This window comes from Oryzias latipes, chromosome 20 (genome assembly GCF_053564925.1).
Source record: "Oryzias latipes strain Hd-rR chromosome 20, Olatipes_Hd-rR_3.1".
NCBI classification, from domain to species: Eukaryota; Metazoa; Chordata; class Actinopteri; order Beloniformes; family Adrianichthyidae; genus Oryzias; species Oryzias latipes.
In genome coordinates this window covers 25,644,061-25,666,796 of record NC_136256.1, presented here as the reverse complement: position 1 = coordinate 25,666,796, position 22,736 = coordinate 25,644,061, and the positions used below count along the sequence as shown (strand labels likewise).

General features: G+C 42.1%; 1 protein-coding gene across 5 annotated transcripts in view; it reads right to left on the bottom strand.

Annotated features, from left to right (window-relative positions):
• Window positions 1-22,736, bottom strand: part of slc4a2b (solute carrier family 4 member 2b) — a 43,584-nt gene that overhangs the window by 5,093 nt on the left and 15,755 nt on the right. For 4 of the 5 annotated variants that reach the window (XM_023949975.2, XM_078938433.1, XM_023949976.2 and 1 more), the window contains 19 exons: window positions 14,391-14,559; window positions 14,087-14,310; window positions 12,948-13,066; window positions 12,209-12,429; window positions 9,050-9,186; window positions 6,942-7,122; window positions 6,729-6,864; window positions 5,522-5,723; window positions 5,334-5,439; window positions 5,069-5,253; window positions 3,508-3,724; window positions 3,228-3,434; window positions 2,996-3,144; window positions 2,711-2,905; window positions 1,458-1,685; window positions 842-931; window positions 603-769; window positions 273-526; window positions 25-194 (listed from right to left, as the gene is read on the bottom strand). In XM_023949975.2, coding sequence (XP_023805743.1) covers window positions 25-194; window positions 273-526; window positions 603-769; window positions 842-931; window positions 1,458-1,685; window positions 2,711-2,905; window positions 2,996-3,144; window positions 3,228-3,434; window positions 3,508-3,724; window positions 5,069-5,253; window positions 5,334-5,439; window positions 5,522-5,723; window positions 6,729-6,864; window positions 6,942-7,122; window positions 9,050-9,186; window positions 12,209-12,429; window positions 12,948-13,066; window positions 14,087-14,310; window positions 14,391-14,559 — 3,357 coding nt within the window. Of the gene's footprint in view, window positions 1-24; window positions 195-272; window positions 527-602; window positions 770-841; window positions 932-1,457; window positions 1,686-2,710; window positions 2,906-2,995; window positions 3,145-3,227; window positions 3,435-3,507; window positions 3,725-5,068; window positions 5,254-5,333; window positions 5,440-5,521; window positions 5,724-6,728; window positions 6,865-6,941; window positions 7,123-9,049; window positions 9,187-12,208; window positions 12,430-12,947; window positions 13,067-14,086; window positions 14,311-14,390; window positions 14,560-21,046; window positions 21,198-22,736 lie in introns of those variants that run through there. The other variant, XM_023949978.2, reaches the window with a different exon arrangement.

The window sequence follows — 22,736 nt, the reverse complement described above, 5'->3', positions numbered from 1 at the left end:
TCAACCAAGCGGCGTGCTTCTTACCTTGCGCACATAGGTGTGGTCAGGGTGATATTTTGGCGGCATGAGGAGGAGCATCATCCGCTCTGTTAGCTGAATACCATTGAGGGACATCACACCCATGTAGAGGAAGATGCCGAACAGCACAGCCAAGGGGATCTGCCGCAGAAGCTCTCCAATCACGATGGACATTCCTGGAGAGCAGCAGAACCGGATGTGAAGGTGCGGTTGGACCGGAGTGAGCGGCGCTGGCTCACGCGTCAGACACTCACCAACCATCACAGCGACCAGCAGCCCCGTCACCCTCTGCTCCTTCACCTCCTGGATGCGAGGCTTGTCTCCGGGGGCGACGGCCTTACTCATGACGGTGAGGGCGTTGACGTGGGTCACCGAGCGGACAGTGGCGCCGGCCAGCCACGGCAGGCCAAAAATCGCTAAGGTGCCACCCAGGACCACGATCAGGAGCAGATCGAGATGGAAACCTGAACCTTTGACCAGCATGCGTTCCTTTTTACTGACGATGAGGCTGCACAGTCCCACAAAAACGATGACTTTAGTCAAAGATTTACTGAACCTGGCGACGTTGGTGCAGCAGGACTCACGTTGTGATCTGAGTCTCCATGAAGATGAGGATGAACACCAGCAGAGCCGGCAAGCAGCAGGCAAACATCATCCAGATGGGAAACTGGCCGTTGGAGCCCAGAGGGTTGATGATCCAGCCCCGTTTTTCGGGACTCGTCACGGAAAATCCTTTGGGAACGCTGAGTTTCTGCACAAAACGCAAACGAGGCGCTACAACGGACTGTTGTTTACATGCCTGACGTGATCCACGTGGACTCACCTGGGTGTACGTGTCTTCTACGCTGTAATCTACCAGAACCATGATGAGGATGGCAATAGGTACTCCAAAGTCTCCAATAATTCTGCGGAGCTGACAAAAAAAAAAAAAAGTAAAAAAAGTAAAGCAGCAAAAACCTTTTGAAATTAATGATATTAAGCTTCATCCTGTTGTTGTTGTTGATCTTATAAGAGACCAAGTTAAAGACCCACTTTGATGAAAATGTTGTTTTTGCACTTTTAATGTTAACTTAGGCTTCTGAGGGGATAATGGGAAATGACAGCAGGCTAACTCTGCACCAACAGTCCTGCCTACAAACCGCTCTGCAGACACCACGTCCCAGAAAATAAGACAGTTGTAGTTTTTGTTTTTATTTTGGCTAAAAAGGCATCATCATAATTAAAAGCCCACTGAGAACGCATGGAAAACAGATCAAAAGACGATCAGAGTTGGACTTTAAGATGCAAATATATGTTAAGGGGGAAATATTGTGGTACACTTAGGAGCTCTCACAGATCTAAAACTTCCTGTAATATTATTTGTCTTACAAAATGTTGAATTTCAAACTATGCCATGACATAAAAGCGTAAATAAATCTCTTTGAGGGGCAGACGCTCACCTTTCCAGGGAAGAAGGCGCTGTTCTTGAACTTCCGCAGGTAGAAAGCGATGAAAAACGTCCCGGCCATGAGAACCAGGGAGAGCAGAGCGGTGTTGGGCTCCCCGCTGACCGACACTTTTCCAGCCAGGGTGCCGTTGCTTAGCAAGAAAGACCCATTTTCAACGGAGGAGATTTCATCGCTATTGTTGCTGAGCGAGCAGCGCTTCAGCGGGTGATCCCGGAAAATCTGCACACATGGACATTTCAGGTTGATGTTCACAGTAGCAAGAAACTTTAATTTGACCTGAAAGACAATTGAATTAGCCCCAAAATAAAGCATTTCGAGCCTGGAAACTCTTCTGATAAAAGCCTAAATGTTCACTTATTTTCTTATCGTTTCCTCTCACCTCTGCAACCCGAGATTCTGCATGCATCTCTTTTATTACTCCACAGATGTCGACAATTTCAATACATACTTTCAACACGTCAGATACCTGAACAAGTTGATGGTAAAATTTGGTTTGTTTTAAGAATTGTTTCAAATATGTTTTTATCTTCTGCTGCACAACAATGTCTAGTTGCTGTTCAGAGGCTAAATTCTATGGAGAACCCAAGAATAGTTTTCTTTTGGGCTTTTAAAGTTAAACATTTTTTTTTGCGTGGATAGCAGCAATTAACAAGGGCAAAAAAATAATGAAAATAACAAAAAATAAACACCCAAATAGACGCCAAATAAGGCTTTGCGGGATCTCCAGAGTTGAAGTTTAGACAAGAATTGCATTTACATTAGCAGATGAAAAAAAAGAAAAGTTCGATTCTAAACCAGTGTTGTCATATTTATAATCCATAGTAAAAGGAAAAAAAGAACGATGGACCAAAGTCCTACTGACAATAAAAATGTCATGTGTGACTTTGTTGACCTTTTAATCTAAGTAAATCTGCTGCAGCAGGAGGATCTGATTTAACACGAAATGGATTTTATTTTGAAAGGAACCTGTATGCGCACCTGTCAAAAGCAATTGTTTTAAATAGACTATAATATAATTCAATTATTGTAAATATTTCAAGCTACATTTTATAAATGAATGATGTAATATCCACAAAAGCATAACTAACATGTATTTTTCTAAACTTTCTGGCTCTTGTTGGGTTTTGGTCAGAGAGGAACTGGACCATTTCCCTCTCTTAACCTCATTTCCACTGATGCTAAAGCACTGACATAAAGGTGCCTCTTTGTGGTTCTTCAACTGATCAGTGGAGCCTCGTTTGTACCATGACAAGCTTGAAGAAGGTCTCGTAGATGAAGATGAACGAGATGATGAAGGAGAAGATTTCCTGGGTGAAGCGGGAGACGAAGCGCACGAGGAAGCTGCCCTCTAAGGCCACGATGACGACCACGATGATGATGAGCCAAAACCCGATCCAGGTGCGGCCCGTCAGGTACTCGATGTCGTTTCCTTTGCAGAACTGAGGAGGCGGCATCAAAAACATTAAAGACTTTTTCAAAACAAGCTGTTTTCAAGTGTCACTCTTCAATGACACAACTGAGGAACTTGCATTGAAAAAGGCTTCTTCAAAAACCAGCAGCGGTCCGGAGAAGCCCACAACCAGCAGAGGCTGAGCTCCAAGCAGGCTGAAGAAGATGCCCTGCACTGCCGTGGACACGATGAGCTCGGAGACGCCGATCAGCCCCTCCGTCTTTTCTCCTGAAAGACAAAAAAAAAAAAAAAAAGTGGTTCAGAGACTCCAGAGCAGGAGCAGAGGTCCCATCGTGTCCTCGTAAACTCACCCAGAAGACCTCCGAACGTGATGGCAGGAGACAGAGCAGCAAAGTAGATGAAGATCACAGCGGCCATGCACTGGCTGTCCAGGGCGTCTTTGAAGTCGCTGAGGTATTTGGGGTAACGCCGCCGCACGTCTCGAATTAGCCCGCCAAAGGGGCGCCCGGTACGCTCTAAGGGGTCGCTTGATTTCTTTGAAGGTGCGAGGAGGGCCTCTGGGAGACCAGAAGATCGAGCAGGTGAGCATCTTTATGAAGTGAAAAAAAAAATTCCTTTTGTGCAGCTCACCTTTTTCCTCAAGGCTTTTCGGCTCTTTGGCCATCAGATTGGTCACTTGCTCCTCCCTCTTGCGCAGCATCTCCCTCTGGAAGCGAGCGACAGAGCGCAGGAGCTCGTCGTCTCCCATCTCTGAGGGGGGCAGGACGATGCTGCAGTCCAAGAAGCTGTTGATGGCGTTCAGCAAGTCCTGTCTGCCATCCGCCAGATAAGCTGCCTCGTGAAATTGCTGCGTAGAGAAACAGGAGCAGGAAGAGTTGAAGTCGAAAACGGCCGCCCGCTTTTTGATCTGCCCTCACTGGCGAGGCGACAGCTACTCGCCCCTCACTTTCTCCCTCTGCCCTTGCAACCCTGCTCAGAGCTGGACGTGGCAAATTTATTTTAAAAAAAAAGAAGCACTTGTTTTCATTTTTGTTGGTTTTATCTCCACAGAACCATTTTAATTTTTGGTCACCTGGTGGTGACACACTGTGTGTAATTTTCAGAAGAATCGATTTCCTTGGCAACAGAGGTTACTGTCAGCCACAACCACATTCCTAATATGTTGATATCGTAATCTAATATCGCGTGCTCCGCTTGAAACAGAGATTCATGTGGTAAATTTACAATATACCCCTTGTGCTATCCTGTGACCCCACCCTTACATTGACGTGTTCTCTCTACCATGACAAAGGTGGATAAAGATGAAGAGGATTTCATGTAATCCATTAACACCAGTGAAGATCACAAATCATTGAAGAAAAAAGGTTCAGAGCACTGTCTAGTGGGTCTAGATGACCCAACTCCCAATGGTAAAGTGCCTAGGATAGCACAAGAGTTACAGGGGAACGTCAACTTTACGAGTTCGCCACACTAAAGCCATTTCAAAATCTGCAAACTTCATTGGAAGATGCTCGAGGAGTCAGGAGACATCCGTCCATCTATCCATCCATTTTCTTAACCCTTGGAGTAATCAATTAACCTATCAAGCGTGTCTTTAGACTGTTGGAGGAAGTCGGAGTGCCAGGAAGGTCCCAGCTGGGATTCGAGCTGTGAGACGGGAGCGCCGACCACTGCACCACCGTGCAGAGTTAGGAGTCAGCAGATCGAAATCCCTAAGAGTGCTTTGTATTTGTAGAAGTGAAATAACAGCTTTTTTTAAAAAAAATCAGGTAGTGACCTCTTTCTGAGGTCAAAAGTCAACAAAACTTCATTTGTAGACTTAACCTGGCAACATGTGTGTGAAATTTCGTGCAGATCCCTAAAACATAGTGAGCGAAAATGTGAAAATGTTCACTTTGACTCAACATGGCTGCCAAGCCTTAGGTCCTCAGGCCATCCCATGATAATTGTACAACTTCGACACGTATGTTTTGGTTCTTTTGGGATATTTTGAATTTTTTTTTGAGTCCCATAAGATATTTTGGCCTCATTAATTTCCTTGACCGCTGTGATAAAGTTCTTCTTGCCCTTGGTGCCTGCAAATTCTGGTAAAGCAGCATTTATTCTCCTAATTTTAATTGTTTTGAACACATCCCTTTGAGTTAAACTCACAAATCTTGGTCTGAAACATTTTACTTTCTGCCTTACTCACTTTGTCTGACATCAGGGTGGAGATGGAGCGTCCGATCTGGTGGTAGTCCATGCTGGTGGTTGGGGGCCCCAGCAGAACAAACAGAAACCTAACAGGGACCGGCACCTCCAGGACAGAATCCAGCTCCACCGCTTCCTGCAGCCTCACAAACGCCATGGTGGGCTGCTCCAGGAAGTCAACGCAACCTGAAAGCCCAGAGCGGTACATATTTAACGAGGACTCGGTCCGGCAGGAGCAGATTTATGGCAAACAGAGATAAACCGACCCACGAGGACCACCGTGGCCTCTGCGTTTTCAGGGATCTTTTCCAGCAGCTTCAGCTCATGTTTGGACTTGGACTTGTGCATGCCTGACACAAACAACGACTCCTTCTGCTCCAAACGACAAGGAACAAAAGATTCAGAGATGACATGGAGGTCAGCCTCTCGCTAAGTCTTTCAGAACCGAGTTTACTTGTAAGTCGTTCTTGTCCATGTCGATGCGAGAGTCCGAATCCCCTGTGGAGTTAAGGTTGCCCATGAGGGGATCGGTCACCGACGGTTCCTGCTGGTTGATGTGGTTGGAGCTGTGGTGGTGCGTTAGCAGGCTGGTGAGGCTGACGGAGGAGATATTCCTGGGGAAATGGCTAGCGTGCTCCTTCTCATCGCTCGGGTGACTTAGGGAGGCAGGGAGAGGCAGAGCGAGAGTGAGCAGGAGGAGGAGCGGCAGTGACCACGCATAAAACCATCTAACAAGCAGAAGGCGTCAGGGAGTGATAAAAAAAACAGAGTTTAAAAGTGACCAAATCTCTTGGTATCATCTAAAAGCACAAATCTGTCCCGTTTCTAAGTGACTTTGCAACAGTTTCCTACACTCTGTAAATTACCTGATTTTAGTTTTAAGTTTCTACAGAACTTTTGATGTCACAAAATCTCAGCCTGCATTAATGCAAACAAGCCACACGGAGGCAGTAAAGCACACAGAACAGAACTTCACAAGCGTCTCCATTGTTGTAAAGGAGGGTTAAGGCCACAACTTCCTAGATTTATCATGATTTTAGAGGTTGGCAGATTCTTTTTGCTCTGCATGTTAACAGATCAAAATGTGGCTTTTAAAATATTATTTTCCTTAAATACAACTAAAGTTATTTAAAAGATTAATAATTCAGAAATAAAGCAGCAGACTTTGTGTCTCATTGCTAAAATAGTTTACCATTTGAGCAGAAAGACAGATTTTTAGTTAAAAGACAAAAAAAAGCAATGATCTCCGTATATCTCCATAAGGCAATTCAAACATTAAGGCACAGTGGAAGCAGTTTCATAATTAGTCCTTTTTTCCCTCAGATTACTCTTAAAATGCTTTGGAATACCTTAAACAGCTTTAAAGGAGAAAATATAATCAAATCCATTAACATAAACACATAAAGGGGTAGCAGTAATAGTTTATGTTTATACTATAAAAGCAAAAGGATCAATTAAAGAAACACCAATTAAAATGTTTTGGAACCCTCCAAGCACGATGAACTTGACCAGCACTGATTGGGGGGAGTCAAACTATTTTGTCACCATGTTTTGAGGCTGATATTTAACAGAACCATTGGTATTTACAGGTTCAAATGAGTCTGCAGTGAAGGAGTGAGAAGCATCTAGAATGTTTGCAGCAGTCAGGCACTTCCTGTCACCTGTGTTTAAGCAGCAGGGCTCTCAGGACGTTGGCTCGGTCCTCAGCTTTGATCTGGTCAGAAATGATCATCTGCTCCACCACCTGGTGGGCAATACCAGGCAGGGTCTTCTGGTCCAGGTCCAGCAGCACCGCCCCTGCAAGCAAACAGGGAGCTCAGTCGGGACAAATCCTGTCACAAGTGCACTTGGTTTTTCTCTTTTCCCGTAAATACCGTGCGAGATGGTCCTTCTGAGCTCCAACAAACTGCGAAACGAAAGCGAGGCAACATGAGGTTTGCCCCAACGATCCGTTTCCTCCTCCACGTCCTCCTCAAACTTGATCCAGCGAGCCGTCTCCTTCCACTGCATCTCCTGGTTCTTGTCTATAGTGAGCTCATTCAGCTCCACAAACACCTGAGAGAAAGGTCAATTAGCTGTCGCTCAGGCAGGTCACCAATCAGACCTGAAGACCAGCAGCATGCATGAACACAAAGTGCTGACAGAATCAAACCAGGGGTAAAACTCCTCGTTTTGATCTTTGAAGAAATCCAAACTTGGATTGGATTGCACGTTTTAGTGAACTTCAAACAACAAAATGACTTTTCATGATCAAACTGATCCCATCCAAAGCTGATGACTGAATGCACCTGAAACATGCAACACCCTGTCCTCACTTTGCATCACCCATCAGCAGTGAGAAAGCTTCTGCAGTTAGTGGACAGCTTTTGCTCTGCTGGAGGCAAAAATGTTGTTGTCACGGCACAGAAGTGACTCTAAACCACTTCATCCGAGTGTTCAACTCTGCTCCACGGGGTCTGTTAGGAGGGAAGTCCACTGAACACCATGCTGATAAGTCACAGAGTGGTGTGCAGTAATGACCACGTTTCTACTAACATGAATCTTCTGCATGCCTGAGAAATCACTCTCACACAGGTCAAAGGCCACTCCGGCTGGTCACCCAGCCTCACCTTCTGGTACCGAGCCATTTGACAGGGGCCCAGGCTCAGCAGGAGGCCCCCTGGGCGTGAGGAGGAGCGGTACAGAACCACCGGTAACGACTGAAGGAGCAAAAACGGTGCAGGAGAGCTCTCAAAGACAGCATGAAAGGCCGGGATGCGGACTTTTACATGCCAACAGGTGACGCCTCGTCTCACTGCTGGGCGCCCAGACTATATGAGAGCGCGTTAATAAAACATTGAGCTCTCCTTTGTCTCAGGCTCCCAGTATTTGGTTACTTCAGCTCGCCGCATTTCTCCTTTTTAGTGTGCGAGGGAAAAGATCTCATTCATTCATTTTTAAAAGGTCTTTCTTCCCTCCATGTCCCGTTAACACGAGAGGAAACAGGAGGAAAAAAAGGAGAACCAAGAACGCACACTATTGATTATTGTTTTATTTTTATTTTAAAAATATATTTTTATTTTATTTATATGTGGGCCGATGTCTCCTGAACACGTCTCTCCTAAAAAACAGATTTTATCCAGAGGGACTAAAAGTAATGGTTAAAAAACATGAAAATAGTAAATTAAAGAAAAGGAAAAATAAGAAAAAATGTCCAGATTTGAATTTGAACGAAAGATTGGTTCTTTTTTTATGTTTTTATGATCTTGTTATTTGGACCTTGAGTCTGTAATAAATTATTCAGTTCATTAAAACAAAAAAATTTAAAAAAAAAACAATCCAACAGAAAATCATTTAAAGTTGTTTTTTTAATATTTTCGACTGTTCCTTAATCTTGTAATTTTTCGGTGCACAACTTGACTCTCCAACTTATTTGGAATAAGTTAAAGTATAATTTTAGTCATTCCAAAACTATTTTAACAAAAGAAAATATATCATTACATGAACTACAAAAAGAATTTGTTATATTAAAGAGTATATCATAAGTACATACATTTTTATATACATGAATTTATCATAATAATATAATCTTAACTTAAAAGTACAGTGAGTAATTGAAAATATTAAAATATATATATTTTTTAATTTTAAAGATTTCTATTTAATTCACGCTTCTTAACTCTGCTTCATGGATTATATTTATCTTCACATTTAGCATCTTTATTATGTATTTAAAAACTTATTTAAAAATACTCTGTTTTGTTTGACAAACACTAACATGATGTATTTATTTAAAATGGAATAAATTACACACGTCCTTGTTCTAAATCCGATGCAATAACAAATAAAACAGTTGGAACCGTGCTTGGTTGAGTTTTTGGCCCTAAAGCCGTTCATAAAATGAAATTAGAGAGTAAAACGTTGAAACAACAAAGCCTCTGAGGCGCTGATGCTTAAACAAACAGGCGGGGGACAGGTGGGGGTTCTGGCCGTCATCTCTCACCTCGTGTGGGGTGCGGTCCTGCTTTCGACTGCGGGTCGCGGACTCCTTGTGATCTTTCCCAATGTGCACCACTTGCCCCTTGGTGCTCTTTCTGACGAGGTGCCTCCGCACTCCGGGTACATCTTCAAACCGATGACCTGCAGACGAGAAATCCTCATCAAAAAACCTTCCCTTATCCGAATACAGGATGTGGTCAAATCAAAATCTAAGCTGGAAACTCGGTCCAAATCTCTGCACACCAAGTCAGAGGCCCCTTCGGCCTTTTGTGTCGACGGCCCCATAGCGGGGAGTAAAGTTACTCATGCTGGCAGAAGACCAGGCGCAGGAAAGGAAAAGGTGGAGAAAGACAACGATAGTGGGAAGCTTTTCTGTGGGGAGTTCAAAGATCAGCAGATCTGCAACAACAAGAATGCTGACACATTTAACTTGTATCAATCAATGAAGCCAAAGATGGTCTGAAACATCAGAGAGGAGCTTTGTGCAGACCTGCAGCAGCTTCAAGGGGAAAAAAGAAAGTTTTACCACTTTCAGATAAGACTGACCTTCTTCCTCTATGGTTCATGGAAACCTCCTCAGTCCTTCTGAGACATTTTGTTCACAAATTTTGCTCTTTTGCAGCAAGTAGGAGCAGAAACCTTTTTATTTTTTTAAGAGAAAAGTGATCTTGTGAAGGAGTCTCTGGGGTGGGAGTCGGGTTAGAGCTGGCACCACCACCTACCCGACCCTAAATGTTTTAGAACTGGAAAAAAGACGCCATGACTTGACCGGCGCCTGGTCCCACATCACTTGTTTGGCTGGAGCAAGAGCGATCTCATAACTTCCCCAGGTACAGGTATGCGCAGAGCACCTGCCTGTATTCAAGTCAGCTTCATTCCTTCCCACGTCCCCACTCCAAATGAAAGACGAAGGTTTTCGATCCGTTGAGCGGCTGCAGCTGGCAGCAGGAATTCAACTGCAGACCTGCCGCACCTTGACGTTAATCTCCTCGGCCCATGAACAAGAGCCCACGCTGGGCCGGGGGCGGGTGCAGGACAATGGGGTGCAGATTGTAACAAGGCCTAAAAAGCTCATGGAGGACTTTAAAAAAAAAAACATTTTAGAAAAAAAATAAAAATACTGTCAGTTGTTTTGGTTTTTTTAGGGCTGGACTGGTCAAGCCGCTTTTTATGGAGTCAATTCAGGATCAGCTTAAAGAGAATGACCGTAAAATTAATAAAAAGAGAAAGTTTTGAAGAAAAAAATAGATAAATATAAAGAAATACTGAAAACCTGAACAAAAAAAAGCATAAACCTAAACCATGCTCTTCGTAAGTTTGGCACATCAGAGGAGGGATGACAAAAGGGCGTCACCTGATGTCAATCATGTCCCAGTAGCCAATGGGCTCCAAGCTCCACCCCCACTTAAAAATTAAGGTCAATACTTAAGGTCAACACTTCTGTCTCATATTTAAAAATAAGTCAATACCAGAAATGCTTCTGTAGACTGAAAGCAAAGAGGGAGAGAAATGATAAAACAAAAGTTGAAATTACAGAAGCTATTGCTAATTTTTCACTTGCTAAGAGTTTTAGGTTTATAGTTTTTTATTCAATTATCAAATTTCAAATATTTTTACAAATATTTTATTATTTCTGTCAAGTTTACAATGTGTTCTTTAGAGTTTTATTGGTATTTTTTTCATTCACTTTGAGCTTTTTTGACCTCCATAGTTTTATAGTCAAGAAAAAAAAGGCGGAGGGGGCAAAAAAATGTAAGACATCTGCTGTTAATGCACTATTATTTATTAATTTACAATCAAATTTTTTGTTTTTTACTTTAAAATCCAGCCTCGCTTGATAAAAAGAATCATAAATGGTTCATTTGAAACTGATCGTTCGGTTCCGCGAAACTAACCAATAGGTACTAAGCCAGGGGGCGGGAAAACCTTTGGCCAAGAGAGCCATAAACACCACATATTTTTAAATGTAATTTCTTGAGAGCCATACAATATGTTTAAAACTATAAATACAAGTGAATGTGTGCATTTTAGTACAATAAGTCTGTTGATTCTTTTTAATAACAAAGTTATTGTAGCGGACTGAGTTGGACTGTGTTCTAAGTTCTGGAGTTCATTGAACGCACCAAGCAGAGATGCTGATTGGCTCTCAGTTCTGTCGCCCACTGCCCCTCCCCTTTTCAAAGACGGGAACGCGCATCTGCCGGGACGGCAAGTCACAGGTTTCGGGCCGTCACAGATTTGGGGTTTTGATGCGCGGTTTTACGGTTTGGATGCGCAATACATCAGGCGCTGAATTGACACCATACGTTACAAACTGGCATCGCGCCCGAGAAGGACAGGTCTAAAGAAATCTTTTATTTATTTTTTTTAAGCCAAAATCAAAAATTAACTTCAGTTAGATACTCTTAATTAAGAGTAAAAGAATACATTTTTAAGAAAGAAAATCACGCCGATATGCACAAACTGTGCATATCTTAAATCGGCACGATGGTATATAGCATATGAGATGCAGTAAATGCTGAAAGTGTTGTGCTGCCTTTACAGAATCATTATTTAGACATCTTAGTGTCACACAACCGTGAGATGTCCACAACAGCATTACTTTGACCACGGTTAATTTTTGGGGTCTGCTTGCTATACGTCTCTATCAAAAACAGTCGTTAAGAATGACTCCAACTATCTTTAGATCCATTTGCAAATTATGATTCTGTAATATACTTGCTAAAACCCAAAAACCTGTGTCGTTTTCTAGAAGATCGTTTCTGCGGCACAAGTTCATTAGAAGTTACGTTGACAAGGCGAAAGCCCAGCTCCACTTCCCGTCACCCATCTGTTTACATGCTCTCCTGCTAGCCTCACACCCCAAACCTAACATAGCGGTGAAGATGGACATATTTGACCACAAATGGATTGCATCATAAAGGAGCGAGACAGGGAGCTTGAGGCCAGCCCAGCGCACACATAATTTATTTCAAACAACATTTATGACGTAACTTCTCAGTTTTTAGTTAAAATCTTTACAAACGTCCTCTATCATGACAACATGCTACACAATTTTCCTCAAAGTGAGTCTTTAATCAAAGCAGGAAAATGTTCATCTGTCCTGAATTGATCTATAGCTCTTCATTCTCTTCTTCAGCAGGTCGCTGGCGGCGCCACTTACTTTTGATGCCGTCCAGATGAGCAGACGCCAGCGTCTGGGCCTCGCTCTCGTCCGTCGGAATGCGCTGGTACTTGGCCTGCTCGGTGCCCGTCATGTTGCCGGTGCGGCGGCGCTCCTGCAGGTCGTAGCTGCGGCTGGCAGAGGAGACCCGGGCCAGTGGCAGGTGGTCGAGTGGCGCTGGCTGAGCGGGTGAGCTGGAGAGGATGGGCGAGGCCGGTTTACTGGAAACACGATAAATCAGTGATAGTGGGTTTTATTTCTCCCAGCTGAATGAACTCAAAAGACAAAACAGGAACGTGTGCAGCATCTTCACAGGCATTATAAAAATGTTTCATCAAGACTCTAAAATCAGCTCACCGGTTAAAATTCAATATCTTACTTTTGTATTTCTTCACCACAACAAGCTGTAAACCCCCCAGCAGGTTCAGAGCTCCCCAGTCAACTACAACAAAAGCCACAGATGTTCTGAAGCTACACATTAGTACCTTAATAAGTGGAGAACTAAATGTCAGGGGGCGGAGCTTAAGTGGCTGAGGTAAGCAGCGTTGTCTGTGGCAACAGGAGACGTGTCTGTACAGCGAGGATTCATCAGATAATGCCCAGCAGGCACCCTGGATGCCTGAGACGGGACTTGGTAACGCACAGTGTGTCCCAAACCCAAACACATTCACACCTGCACTGTCAGACTGTGGTATCGATCCAAACATCGCAGGCACTGCTGCCTTTTAGGAGCATTCACCTGGTGGACGATGCATCTTCAGAATCTGCTGCCGACTGTGGTGCCGGGCCGAGCTCCCGACTGGAGTGCACGCTCTCTTTGTCCTGTCTGCCCGCTTGGTCGTCATCCGACAGAAAGAACTGAGGATAAAAGCCAGGAGACATCAGATCAGCCCTAAGTCAAAGCAAACATCGGATTCTGCTTATTCATGGGTTATCTTCATGGGAGGATTTCTCAGAAACCTTTCCTCTTTTTGATTGTTGGTCGTAGAAGACAAACTTCTCAAGGCTTGAAAATGTGTTATCTTTTAAGAACTTGACGGAAGATCAAAAATCTGACATAAAACGAGGCAGTGTGTTCTTGTGGCATGTTTTCTGATGATGGAGGACACATACAAAGAAAATTAAGCTCAAAATGGCATTTTAGAGTATTTATTTGATCAAATCGTTGTAATTAAACAGCAGACCAAACAATGCTGTTTAAAAAAGAGATGGAAATACACTGGGCGGGGCCACAAGCCTTCTGCTCCACTCCAGTCTGATAGATCCACTTTGTTTTCCTCGTATGAGCTGGAATCTGTCTCAAAACTTTAAGGACAGATAGCTCATATACTGCTCGCCATTTTTGTTGCAGCGCTAATGTTAGGTTGGAGGTCTGAGGGGCTGCAAGCTAGACGGAGAGCGTGTAAACAGAGAAGTGGAGTCGGGCTTACGCCACGCCAACAGCTCCGCCCACAATTCCAAAGGAAATTTCTAATGAACTGCTGCCGCTCTGCAGAAACTGTGTCCTAGGAAACAAAAACAGGTTTTTCTTGGGAGTTTGGCTAAAAACTGCATAAACGTAATTAGAAGACCAAAAAATAAAAAAAATAGATCTAAGGATGATCAGACTGTAACAAATATGTAAATACTGCTCAGCATCATAACTGCATCTAAACATTGAAATTACTAATAAATGATTTAAATTTGCTGAAACATGACAAAAAAAGCTTATAGACATGTCAAGATATAAATTGTTCCATATATATATATATATATATATATATGGCTTTTGTTGTGATATATGGAAGGTACTGATTATGATAGCAATGTCCGTTGATAAATGATCAATAAACTTTGCAGCACTTTACTGAGCAAACAGTCAAAGTGGAAACTTCTTACCTCCACATTGACTTTTTCTGATTCTGACTGAGCAGAGGGCACCTCCATGGACTCTTCCTCCTCTTCCTCCTCATCTTCTCCTTCCTCTATGGCAGCGTTGGATGGAACCTGGCTGCTCTTGAGGTCTTTTTCCTTCCTCTTTTTCTTGCTGCTTTTCTTCCGTCGCGACTCTGAGGGCAGCTTGGACAGAGGTCGATGGGTGTGGCGGGAGGAGTGGCGGTGGTCTACAGAAACCGAACGAACGCGACAGCTTCATCAGCTTCTAACGCGTGCGCGGAAAAACGAGCAGCGTGGCGGTGCTCACAGTGGATGTCCTCCTCGTGGTAGGTGTGGTGCTGCTCATCGGGCACGGCGGCCGCAGGATGCAGGATCTGCTGGAAGCGATGGACGCCCAAAGCCTTGTTCAGGTCACTGTCATCTTCCTCTTCTGGGTGTGACGTCCTGTGTAGCGATGAGGGGGGCGGGGCCTCTGACTGCAAAAATGGCACAAAAATGTAAAAAAACAAACCAGAGGAAAACAATGTTTTTGAAATTAGCTGGAAATTTGAAATGAAAACCAAATGGAGAAACTCGTGATAATAAGAGACAAATATTAACAGAAACTTTTGTTTTTCATCTCCAGCTCTGTATTGTAAACACTAATTTAAAAACCCAATTTAAGTCTCAACTCAACTTTGTAGCTTTTTCTCAAATATTCAATAAATAAACAGCTGCCTGGCAGGAGGGCAAGAGGACGGCCAAAGAGGAGATACATGGATGTCTTAACAGAGGACATGAAGTTGGCTAATGTTAGGGTAGAAGATGTCCATGATAGAGTGAGGTGGAAAAGGATGATTCGCTGTGGCGACCCCTGATGGGAAAAGCCGAAAGAGAAAGATTCAATAAATAAACACTAGAGGGCGGCCTGGTTCTGTGAGAGCATCAGCGCCCAGACATCATGTGACCGCTCCTCACATGCACGCATTCCTAAATACGCTTTAAACTACAAACAATAGCCATGTGTATCGATCCGTTACCCCCTTTCCTCCACAGAGCGCTGTGACCGGGGTCATGTGGGCGATACCTGATCTGTTTTCCCACAGGACCCTGTGGCGCCCTTCGCCGCCGGGGGGATGTTGTGATAAGGATGGGCCTGCTTTTGCAGACAGGACCGAGAACTGGCAGCGGAGTCAATGTTGCCATGACTACTGTGCAGATGTGCACGGCTCCTGCAGTGGCCCTGCCTGCAGAGGACCAAAGGGGGGTGACAAGTCCTCCGTTGGCTGTTGGATGGTTCTCATAACACACAGCATGCGAGGCATGTATTTGATTTTCCCCTGAACTGCTGGAAGCAACAGCAAGCACGTCATTTCATGCTCTCTACCTGGGTCACACACGCAGGCACGTGCACACACACACACACACACACACACACACACACACACACACACAGGTTTAGACATCTCCGTGCATCCAAACAGCAGTATGCTAGACCATCTTGTTTGGAGCTGGAAATATACAAGAACCGTCAAAAGTTTGGAAAGAGCCCAATTATTCCAAGATTTTTTGAACAGGCATTGTCTTCGGATAACAATTAAAAATCAAACATTTGTTTAAAACTTTTGTCACGACAGAGAATTTAATGGCTAATCAGTCAACATTTTCTTATAAGTTCTTCTCAAGTGTGTTTCAGATGAAGGTGTTGGTCACTTTCACTCGTTTCTCTAAACAAGGAGTTCTGTCTCGACCTAATGAAGGGATGAAACTCAACAAACAGCAGAACGTAGAGCTGATTAGACCAGAACTGCAGGACTTTTAAATATAGAAAATGCGTCTTTGTGAAGAAATAAATCGGTATCTAAAATACCGCTACTGAAATTTTTTGTTCATGTTTTCTTTCTCAATAAAGCTTCATTTTTTTATCAGAAAAGCTAAACTATAAAGCTGACTTCATTAAAAATGGTACATTATAGGATTTTTGACTGAAGCTTGGCATTAGTTAGGAGGCTAACTCACACATAAAATCAGAAAATGTGAGCTTTTTGTGTTTTTGCGTCTTTTAACCGAAACATACCAAAGGGATGTGTGTGAAGTTGTGAGATGGGCTCCAAGAATTTGACACATTCATGACGTTTTTCATATTTAAATTGATGATTGTACATTTACTAAGAAAACCTAACAGAAAATTTGTCATCAGGAAGCAGAACGTGTTCTGAAATATGCATTTATGGATATAAAATGACTTTTTTTTTCTCTCTGACTCACCTATAAAGTAGCTAACAATTTGTCGAGCTCCCATCACATTAATCAGGGGTGTTTGTGTGTTGCACATTTCGAATCGGTCCGGGCTCAAGAGAAACTCATCCAGCATCCAAACGGGCAGGACGGTGTGAAAAGGAGATTCCCACGACCTGTGGTTGCATGCCACATGCCGATGTCAAGAGCAGAAACGCCTGCTCCATTTCTGAAATTTATACATTCAGGAGCTCATAGTGTGTTGACCCAAGGCTCTACACAGCAGAGGAAACAAAGTTTACATTCACTTCAGAGAACAATATCTCTCATTCATTTGTGTTTGTATCAGCAGATTCAAAAATGCCGCCTGAAGCGTTATGGTGAATCTCTGCAGCTCAGATGGATATGTGAAAGACTCTGGGAGAGGTGGGAGAATTTTCCACGCTTGTTACTATTTTTTGAAAAACAAAACAAAAAAAGCAAAAGCAACCAGACAGAAAACCCCAAAACCCTTAAAGCGGGCATTCTTCATTCCCTCTGGAACTCCATTTTTCAGCAACCTACAGCAAACCAAACCCCCATCATGGCTTTGATGGCAAACGCCTCAAAAAAGGACAAATCCTGTTTTAAAACCTCTTATTTCAAACCTAAACATTGACTAGAGGGTCCTTCAGCCGAAGTACCTTGAAGAAAAAACTGATGTGCTGAAAGTTCAAACTTAATGGGATTAAGTTAAATTACTTTTTGAAACTGCAGAATAGATAATACATGTTTTAAGCTTAAATAAAATAAAAAGAAGCTACCGTCTCATTGTGATAATCTTATTAATAAAATCACGTCTTTTCTAGTGATGAAGCACAATTTATATTTATTTTCACATTTGATTATTTGCAATCAAGGAGGTTAATTTAATGCAATTTAAACGTCAATCAAAACAGAATTTATTAGCTGTATGTTTTCATTTTCAATTTATACAACTTAAGTTTGATAAAAACTTTAAAAATAAAAGAATTTCTGCAGCTTTCAGTGAAAATAAGTTCCTTTAATTCTAGTTTTTTAATGCCTTAAGTCAGTTTATTTCAAATAAAATAAAGGCAAATACATTGCACAGAACCAATAAATGCACTTTTAACAAAAGTGTAAAACAAATTACCTGCACAAAATAATCTAACCATTGATCTATGGGTTGGCAGGATTTGGTTTCAGCAAATGCCTGAATGTTTGCAGAAGCTCTGCATTCATTTTCTTTAATTTTCTAACAGGAGCTCCTGTAACTTTCCTTTTTTTCAACACCTTATTGTGGAATTTTATTTTAAAACAGTATTACATTTTTTATCGTCGAAATCATTTATTATCTTATCTGTCTGATAATTCAGTCCTGACTGGCAAAAGAAATGGTTCTGCACAGAGAGTTCTCGACGTTTACGCTCCAGTAGAAACCAGGAATAATTTTGTCTCGTCTTGTTTTATATAATTTTGTCCTATTTTGTCTTATTTTGTTATTTTTTGTAAGAATTTGAATGAACAGGTTTTTAAAAAATTATCAGCGTATATCTAAAGATCTTCATGCTTTTTTTTTAACACGCAGCAGAAACTTATTTAAACAAAAAACAGAGCAAGTACTGCAGCAGCCGGTGTTAGTTACAGTATAATGACATAAATGTTTAACAACATTTTAATTTGGAGTTTCAAAATGCTGACATTTGTCAGTTCACGTAAAACTAAATGTTAATGAGCATTTCCATTTATCAAGTTACTGATCAACCGATACTCATGGCTGGAAGGTTTTCCTGACGCTAATGGAAGCGATTCTGTGAATTTGCACATTTGCGAGTAAATCAGCAACACAACCAAAAAGGCACATCTTCAGGTTAAACTCCAAATTAAAAGCCTGCGTTTATCCTTTAGATTTAGGGACTCATTTTGACCCATTCGGGTCCTGTAATCTGTGCTCAGAGGCTGCGATGAAGTGTGCTGCAGTTTCAAATCCCACACAGTCATCACTAACAGGCGGATAGACTGCATATGTTCCAGCGAGTGTGTCATGTGACTGATGTGTCATTGCATTCCTGCATGCGTAAACATGACTCTGCAAGGAAAACCCTCATCCTAAATATGCAAGCACACCAGTTGCAACCCAGTTTCTACAAGACACAAATACACAAATCTGTGTGAGGAAAACACAGATTATTTTACTTTCTCCAACTCCAACGTCACAAAACAGTTGGGATAATAAAACCGAGTACTTATTTTAGTTCAATCAACCATCATATGAATTGGAGCTACAAGATAGAAACTTCAGGACTAAACAGCTTTCACAAGCTGCCTGCTTTGGTTTCAGTTCTTCAGTAACATTCGAAGTAACTCCAATTTTATATCACAGATACTAATTTGAACTATTGACACTGCTAAGCTAATTCCGTTCATTCATATTCTATTCCGTTTATTCCCTTTTCTGGGTCACGGGGCTACCAGAGCCGATCCCGGCCACATGCGAGCGAAGGCAGGGGACACCCTGGACAGATTGCTAACTGTCGCAGAGCCAATTTCACACATATTTGCACTCTCACATTCACAACTAGGGGCAATTTAGAATGACCACTGCGCCACCGTGCAGCCAAGATAATTCCTGTTTTCTTAAGTGTTCCTCTTTGCTTTGATTCTTCTCTATAATCATGTTTGCTGCTGGACTGCAGGCTGAACTCTCCTTAAAGACTTATTCCAATAGTGTTTTGTGGTGTTTTTCCTAAATAATAGAGGATATATATAAAGAAAATTAAGCCTAAATCTGCATTTCTTTGTGCTCTATATTCAAATAGATGTGAATCAGGAGCAGATGAAAAAAATACCGTTTGAAAAAGAGCTTATTTGTGACAGAAAATAAGTAGTAGGTTTAGGGGATGTCATCTGGACTTGGTTTTAAAGTTGGAAGACGTTTCACCTGTTATCCAAGAGGCTTTGTCAATTCTGGAATAGCTGGTCTAAGAGCTGGTATATATGCGCTCATGGGGGAGGAGTCAGACCTGAAACTGGAGGTGTTGTCCACTTAGCCTATGTGGTTTCGGGTCGTTAATAGTCCTTTGTCCTCAGCTGGGGGTTGGGGAGTCAGTGACTCGCTCTCCACATTGGTCCTCTCTTTCAGCGGTTAACGACTCAGGTAAACGTCTTCCAACTTTAAAACCAAGTCCAGATGACATCCCCTAAACCTACTACAATGGAACCAACCTGGATGAATGAGAGTCTTCATAGACATGACAGAAAATAAGCTTAGGCCCCACTTTTTTCTCTATATTTATCAATGACCTGTCCAAAGCAGGTGGCATCTCTCAGGTCTATCTTTTTGCTGATGACACCATATCATCCCGAGTTAACCCCTCTCCACAATCTACAGTGTCCACACTTCAACTTAGCCTCATCTCACTTGAAGTCACTTTATAGTCACCAACTTTGCCATAACACAGCAAAACAAAGAGCATTATTTTCAGTTCTGATGTCATCCCCTCCCCAATAGTCACTTGCGATGATGGTACAATCCAGAAATGTGCAAATTCCTGCAAACATCTGGGCATCTCATTGGATTCATCTCTGTCTTCCATCAGCTGCACCTTAAAGCTAAAATCAAAGCTAAAATAGCCTTCCTCTTCTGTAATAAAGCCTCCCGCCCGTAAAAACCAGACGCACCTATTCTTGACTGTAGTGACATCATCTATTAAATGGCACCAAGCACAGCCCTCAAAAACGTAGACATTTTTATCGCTGTGCCTTTCGCTTTGTCCTTACTGCTCCTTTACACACCCATCACCGTGAGCTCGGTAAACTCTCTCCACACATGGATGCATGATTGGCTTCTTTTCATCTTCAAATCGATCCCAAATAAGACTCCTCCTAAGTCTTTGTTCCTAAAACCTTCACCGTCTTCAGCAGTAATGCTTTCTGCTATTCTGCTGCAAATGACTAGAACACATTTGAAACCCTATTCAGACTTTCATCATTAACGTCTATCTCTTTGTTCAGACAGAGACTTCACCAGGCCATTGCTGATACTTGACCCTCCCACACAAGCTAACTGTGATGTTCACTCTGTTTTATGATATTGATATCTGTTCGAGCTCTTGGCCAGGTCACGTTTGTAAAAAAGAACTCGTTCCTGACATTTTTACCTGGGTAGATAAAAGTACCACTACTTACAGAAATATTTTGTTATTATTCTTCTGCAATTGCAGACTTCAATCAATTGCAAACAGTTGCTTGTGTCCTGTTTATATTTCAGATATTACTGTCGGTGAACGGAAACACTTGCATGAAAAGTGCGTAACTTGGGACACCATTAGCGGGTGATTTCTCCTCCACCTTTAGCATTAAAAATTCAGGGAAATAATCACTGGCTAATAGCACGCTAATGCGTCAGGAGCTAGAATCTCTTGACGCAGGTGCGTGTTCTTACATGTATTAGGAAGTCATTACAGGAAGTAAATATTTCCTTGAATTTTTAATGCCCAAGGAGGAGAAAGAGGCCCCATTCTGCTGACGTTAAAGTCTTAACGCGCAACAGCTAGACTGAACATTAACCAGCGCAGAAGTTCACGAAGAGGTTAAATTTACCTGGACGGCCAGAGTTGGCTCATGTAAAGGCTCAGAAAGTCTGTATTTGCACAATTTGAAAAAGACAGATAGTAAATAGAATGACGCCCTCCCACGTGAACATCCCTTCCATCCAACCTGAGTTCTCAAAGAAGTCAATCTCACCTTAAATTCATACAGGAAGTCCATGAGATTAGCAGGTGTGTCACAGAAGCCAATCAGAACAAATAAAGTATCACAATGTTCGTGTTTGTTCTTCCTCTGTTTGAGTAAAACGCTGAAAGCTCTGTGCGGTCTCGGACTCCTCTCAGTCCCCGTCACGTGACCAAGGTCGGGCCTCTCGGTAGGAAGACATTATTGGAATGGTCAACAGCTTCTCAACACCCTGAAGGATTATGTGAACACTCCCTGGCTGCACATGCACCCGGCAGCGTGTTGAAAAGACAATCATTAACTTGGTGGAGTTTGAGCCAAAGATGAAAGCCAATAACTGCTAACTCATCTTTTCACCGCGCAAACAGTTTTACCTGCACGTTCTTCATATTAGGGCTCATAAATCATTGTTAGCTTTAGATGTATTTGATCTGTCCTTTCAAAAGCAAAAGGCAGCAAAGAATTGATCCACTATGTATAAAAACACAAAGGTTGTGGAAAAGCCTCAGAAAAAGAAAATTAAAATCCTTGGAAAAGACGATGTTTAAGTGCAATTCTGATTACAATAAACATGCGTCTTCACATGAAAGTTTATCGCTCTATGAAAAGCCTCCAGATGATCCATTATTTTTAATATGGAGCCTGAACCTGCAAGGCAAAGTCACACCACTGGCTAAGGTGACCCTGAACCATCCTTCTAGCTTGGGTCCTGGCTGTTTTGGATCTGATTTACAGTGGTACGTAACCAGTCAGCCACCAATTGTGCAAGTTTTCCCACTTAAAAAGATAAGAGAGGGCTAATATTTTCAACATAGTTATACTTCAACTATGAGAGACAAAATGAGAAAAGAAATCTAGAAAAATCTCATTGCCTGATTTTTTAAGAATTTATTTGTAATTTATTTGGTGGAAAATAAGTGTTTGGTCAATAACAAAAGGTCAACTACATACTTTGTTATATACTCTTTGTTGGAAATGACAGCAGTCAAACGTTTATAAGTCTTCACAAGGTTTTCACAAATGGTTGCTGGTATTTTGGCCCATTTAGTCCTATTATACACGCAATTGGGTTAAGATTAGGATTCAATTACACTTAAAGCAATAAAATCAATGAAAATAGATATTTTCTACAGCAGTTTTTATTTGTCAAACCACAAAAATGCCAATTATGTGTATTTGTCCACTCTGATCATGTTTTGATCTATCGTTAAAGCTTTCACAGCTGTTTTACGATTATGATTATGCTGTTCTTGGCTAAAATAAAAAAATACTTTCGTATTCTAGAACATAGTTTTTGCAGAGCGGCAGGAGAGTTGTGGGCGGCACCGCTGGAGGAGAGTATGCCAGGGCTCATTTTTCCATTATCCCTTTGTTTTCACCCTCCGCAGCTAGTTTACAGCACCTCACAACCTCAATTGGCGAGCAATATCAGACCTATCCACCGTTACAGTCTTGAGACAGATGCCAGCTCAGACAAGACAAACAAAAACGTACATCTACAGCAAGTGGATGCATCAAAATGGAAGCTTGTGGCCTGCCGACTGATTCGTACATAAGAACTACAAACTTTTCAAACTGCCTTTTCTGTCTGCTCCTCATTCTCTACATTTTTTATAAATAAATAAAATATACTAAAACTCAGTTTTAATCTTAGCTTTCTTTATATATGTCGTCCATCATGGAAAAATGGTACAAGAACATG